Source organism: Berghia stephanieae, chromosome 11 (genome assembly GCF_034508935.2).
Source record: "Berghia stephanieae isolate SIO BIC M18660-M18661 chromosome 11, UCSD_Bste_1.3, whole genome shotgun sequence".
In the NCBI taxonomy this organism is placed as follows: Eukaryota; Metazoa; Mollusca; class Gastropoda; order Nudibranchia; family Aeolidiidae; genus Berghia; species Berghia stephanieae.
This window is the reverse complement of record NC_088370.1, coordinates 37,550,469-37,556,370: the sequence shown is the minus strand read 5'-3', so window position 1 is coordinate 37,556,370 and position 5,902 is coordinate 37,550,469. Positions and strand designations below refer to the sequence as shown.

Here is a 5,902-nt window from a genome sequence, read left to right as displayed (position 1 = left end):
GCTCCTATCCATGGAAAAACTATAGAGGGATAACGCTCCAATCCATGGAAAAATTATAGAGGGATAACGCCCCTATCCATGGAAGAACTATAGAGGGATAACGCTCCAATCCATGGAAAAATTATAGAGGGATAACGCTCCTATCCATGGAAAAACTATAGAGGGATATCGCCCCTATCCATGGAAAAACTATAGAGGGATAACGCTCCAATCCATGGAAAAATTATAGAGGGATAACGCTCCTATCCATGGAAAAACTATAGAGGGATATCGCCCATATCCATGGAAAAACTATAGAGAGATAACGCTCCTATCCATGGAAAAACTATAGAGGGATATCGCCCCTATCCATGGAAAAACTATAGAGGGATAACGCTCCTATCCATGGAAAAACTATAGAGGGATAACACTCCTATACATTGGAAAAACTATAGAAGGATAACGCTCCTATCCATGGAAAAACTTTAGAGGGATAACGCTCCTATCCATGGAAAAACTATAGAGGGATAACGCTCCTATCCATAGAAAAACTATAGAAGGATAACGCTCCTATCCATGGAAAAACTATAGAGGGATAACGCTCCTATCCATGGAAAAACTATAGAGGGATAACGCTCCTATCCATAGAAAAACTATAGAAGGATAACGCTCCTATCCATGGAAAAACTATAGAGGGATAACGCTCCTATCCATGAAAAAAACTTTAGAGGGATAACGTTCCTATTCGTGGAAAACTTTAGAGGGATAACGCTCCTATCCATGGAAAAACTTTAGGGGATATCGCTCCTATCCATGGAAAAACTTTAGAGAGATAACACTCCTATCCATGGAAAAACTATAGAGGGATAACACTCCTATCCATGGAAAAACTATAGAGGGATATCGCTCCTATCCATGGAAAAACTTTAGAGGGATAACACTCCTATCCATGGAAAAACTTTAGAGGAATATCGCTCCTATCCATGGAAAAACTATAGAGGGATAACACTCCTATCCATGGAAAAACTATAGAGGGATAACACTCCTATCTATGGAAAAACTATAGAGGGATAACACTCCTATTTATGGAAAAAACTATAGAGGGATAACGCTCCTATCCATGGAAAAACTATAGAGGGATAACGCTCCTATCCATAGAAAAACTAGAGAGGGATAACGCCACTATCCATACCAGGGGAGCTATTCAGCAGAATCCTTCTCACATTCTCTCACCGCACTCAGGTGTAAAATTAATGAATACCTGGCCTCGAATAGCGTTGTCTCTGTCGGAGAAATAATAACAACAACAACCAAGAAATACTGGACACATCAATCATCACATTCTGATGACGAGGATGACTAAAAAGGGAGATGGAACGACCACGGAAAGATTTCGAGCACATTCTATCCAATCAAATGTAAAATTTTCCTCCTGTTTGCGAAAGTTGAAGCATGCCTTTTCCCAGTCTTCCCTTGTTACATCATTTAATTCAATCGTCGGTGAGAGTAAATTTGGTGTTTCACCTCTTATCTTTCCCTCTACTTAGACCCAATGACCTCGATTGGATTGCGATCACAGTGATGTGGGAGAAGTCGCGCAACCTCGTGTAAAAACTCCCTGATTGGACAGTCTGTCTTGAAAACTGGTTCTGGTTCATTTCTTTTTACTATGGAGTATAGTTAGCCCTTTGATTAATGGTCAGAATATGTAGTGCTGCTGATTGAAGCCAGGAAATCATGTCAGCTTTTATATTTGCTAAAGTTGGAGCCTTGAAGTGATCATGGGCCACCGAATGGTAGCGTTGTCCAATACAATACAGCTGACTGATTACAGCTTAGACTTGCTCCCATTAATGGTTTGTCTGGCACCTTTCATACACACTTGTTCAGTTCTTTATCTTACACCGATGCCTGCTCCTTAATTCTATATAAATCGTTGTTTAATCCTTATAAAGTATTTTGGACATCATTGACAAAATGCTGGAATTCATCGGATTCGACTTAAACTTGGAAACATTGGAGGACATTCGTCTTTATAAATAGTGTCATTTTCTCTTAATAGGATTCAATAGTCTGATGTCACATCCGCCCAGCAGCTTGGTTTAAAACAAAGAAAATCGCTACTTTTTATACTTTATGCTGGCTAGAACTTTTTCACGTGTTATGTGATCAGAATGTATAAAAGTCAAAACATGATCAGATTTATAATGTTTTTCTCCTCAGGATACACTGTTATGCTCGTCGAAGTATTTCATAAGGGCGTCCGCCATTGTTCCGATAGTTTAGAACCAGTTAATAAGTTACTATGCGTCATTCGGAGGGAAGTGACGTCACGACCGTTGAAGCCTATTGTGACGTGTGTAGTTTTACTTGTGTGGGATGCTGGCCCGTCTTGTTGGAAATAAAATCCAATGGAATCAGTCCTGGTTTATTTGAAGACAATATGACGTGTACTTGGCGCCAAAGCTGTAAAAGCAACACGCCAGTTTGGACAATATCCTGTCGTACTCGGGAAAAACACGTATTTAAAAAATTGGTCAGAAAACTCGTCCTTCAAATATCAATCGATTTAAATGACCCTCATCTTGGCAAAAATACTCAAACCTGGGACTTCGTGATGTCTTCCTTAAGTCCCAGGTTTGAGATTGTTTGCCAATATGAAACTCATTTAAATCGATCCATATTCGAAGGACGAGTTTTTGACCAAATTTTTAAATTATGTGTTTTTCCAGAGTATGGCAGTATCGTAGTTTTGACGCATTTGACACAACCGGCATAATTTCTATCTTTCGTCATTTTATATAGCGCAATATCCACTAATCATCCACAAAACGCATTTTCAAGTGGTCTCAAACCAACGTCAAACTTGCCTTCTTTGTCACAGTTTATGTCTTTAGTAGAATTTTTGATACAGTGACATCGTCCTTGAATGGTTCAAGTCATTTCTACATGACGGCAATAAATCTATTGATTTATCATTGAGCATCGGTGTCACCCAAGGCTCGGTCCGTGGTCCAGTGCTATGTATTTTGTACATTGGCCCTTGGAGGCGAGATCTAGTCCCCGTGGAGCGAAATAATACTGATATATCGTGATTTGATCTAATGACCTTCAATTAAAAGACCTTTGAATTTCTAGACGTCATTCTATGTTTGTTTTAGCACTAGTGACACTTTAAGGTCATTTGATAACCAGTCACATGTCATGTAAGGAAAGACATTAGAGTGTAGGTTATACGTGGGATGCGAGCTCCTATAGCTCAATTGGTAGGGCACTCATTTCACACTCAAAGGGACTGAGATGGATCTCGTGTGAAGTCGAGATCCCCCCCCCCCCCCAACCCTCGCCACCCAGCAGTGGTTGAGTATCTGGGTCTTTTAGAGAAGTTCTTTCCGATAGGCTAGCGTCTTAACCAAAGGGTTGCATGCAATTGCCGTTTCATATTATTCAACCGGCTCGATGGGCCTAATGTCTCTGAAGGACAATTTAGTTAACAGTTGTGATATGCTTGAAATGACGCAAGAAAACAACAACAACAACAGCAACGACAACAACAAAAACAACGACAACAACAGATGATGCAGGAGGGTTGAAATTGTACCAAGAATGTGGAAAGATGTAGAAGTCATTTTTAATGGACGGCGAAGGCCGTCTGTAGTAGGGTAGTCACATTTAAACTCTCAAAAGTTTCGATATGATGATAATAATGATAATAATAATAATAATAATAATAATAATAATAATAATAATAATAATAATAACAATAATAATAATAATAACAATAATAATAATAATAATAATAATAATAATAATAATAATAATAATAATAATAATAATAATAATAATAATAATAATAACAACAACAATAATAATAAGTTGAACAAACCAGAGTTTTTAATTTATTCATTCTAAATACTCTATTTCCATTTCTGCGTGCATATTTAATGATTACATCTGGAACTTTTATATACAAGGCCATTTCGATTCTCACAACCACAGCTTTACAAACATGTTATACAAATAGAATTCTATTTACACATCTACAAATCTTAAACATATATATCACGTTATATCTACTGAATGGGCTTAAAGCGCTTTACAAAGGGTCCTTAGCCAACAGTAACACATATTTCTATTCTACTTATGTTCTTTTTTATCCATCAAATTTTAAGTGTAATTTAATATTCCGCTCAATTTGGCGCTCGCTTCATTTTGTTTCCATTCCAATATTTTTATAGAGAAGAAGGGTTTTGAGCCCAAAACGTTCCGTGTTTGGTATTTTGTTATTTCTTGAAGGTGTTCTATTCATTTTTGTTAATCACTTTTTACAGTCCACAGCTTCTAGGAGCTTAGCATCGTCACTTCAACCCAGGGCTTATAATCTTTCCCAAGGAAACGAAAAAGAAAGTGTGTGAGGCGGAGCTTGAACCGGGGAACAGTGCGATGCTTTCACTACCAATGACACCCCTCAAAATAGTGATACCATCATCAAAAGACAACATACAGGGCAACCTCTGGATAACGACACCTCTGAATAACGACAACCTCTGGATAACGACACCCCTGAATAACGACAACCTCTGGATAACGACACCCCTGAATAACGACAACATCTGGATAACGACAACAACTGGATAACGACACCCCTGAATAACGACAACCTCTGGATAACGACACCCCTGAATAACGACAACCTCTGGATAACGACACCCCTGAATAACGACAACCTCTGAATAACGACACCCCTGAATAACGACAACAACTGGATAACGACACCACTGAATAACGACAACCTCTGAATAACGACACCCCTGAATAACGACAACCTCTGGATAACGACACCCCTGAATAACGACAACCTCTGGATAACGACACCCCTGAATAACGACAACCTCTGGATAACGACACCCCTGAATAACGACAACCTCTGGGTAACGACACCACTGAATAACGACAACAACTGGATAACGACACCCCTGAATAACGACAACATCTGGATAATGACACCACTGAATAACGACACCCCTGAATAACGACAACCTCTGGATAACGACACCCCTGAATAACGACAACCTCTGGGTAACGACACCACTGAATAACGACAACAACTGGATAACGACACCCCTGAATAACGACAACATCTGGATAACGACAACCTCTGGATAACAACACCACTGAATAACGACAACCTCTGAATAACGACACCCCTGAATAACGACAACCTCTGGAACGACAACCTCTGGATAACGACAACCTCTGGATAGCGACATAGACCTCTGGTCCCGATTTTTTTGCTATATGTTATTAGTAATAAAAAGACCCAAAATAACGACATACATTTTAGTAAAACTCCTGTTTAGCGACATCGATATAACAACAATCGGCAGTTCATGCCCATGTTTAATACCCAAACATCGTCATCTCAAACGCCTTTTTCCCCTCCCAAAGAGATGCTTTGTTACCGACCAGTATCATCTGTTACCGACCAATCAGAACACATGTTTACTACACTGTGTGGAATCTGCACTTGCTCACAGCAAAGAAGTTGATCAGTGGATGGTACTCTCAGGGGTCCATTAACCGTCCATGATAGCTACCTGTCTGAGGTCAGTTGGGTTAGCTGATATCAGGCAATGCCGTGTCCAATGGGGGCCAGGAAGGATATTTATGGTCTTATACGTAATATATTGGAATAGCCGGGAAAGCAGTAACAGCCTCTTTCACTTTATTATTTTCATTTGAAATATCGGTTGTCACGCTAAACATCAGTCCACATTTGATCTCATTGTGATTCATATCTAGTTTTTGTTTGTCTGTTGTTGGGAGGGGGGGGGGGGGGGGTGTGTGTGTTTGTTGGGTTTTTTTTTATATCGCAAGATTTAGGTCTACTAATTTTTAAGTGCTTGTAAATACTGGTGCGCTT

At 39.3% G+C, this 5,902-nt stretch overlaps 1 protein-coding gene across 3 annotated transcripts in view; it reads right to left on the bottom strand.

Annotated features, from left to right (window-relative positions):
• Window positions 1–3,851: 3,851 nt before the first annotated feature.
• The window catches only part of LOC144956844 (uncharacterized), a 3,110-nt gene continuing 1,059 nt past the window's right edge, over window positions 3,852–5,902 (bottom strand). Inside the window, exons 1-2 of one of the 3 annotated variants that reach the window (XM_078887607.1) lie at window positions 5,119–5,902; window positions 3,852–5,019 (exon numbers count right to left, since the gene is read on the bottom strand). The exon at window positions 5,119–5,902 is cut by the window's right edge and continues 1,059 nt beyond it. In XM_078887607.1, coding sequence (XP_078743733.1) covers window positions 4,338–5,019; window positions 5,119–5,249 — 813 coding nt within the window. In that variant the 5' untranslated portion in view covers window positions 5,250–5,902 and the 3' untranslated portion in view covers window positions 3,852–4,337. The other 2 variants (XM_078887606.1, XM_078887608.1) reach the window with 2 other exon arrangements.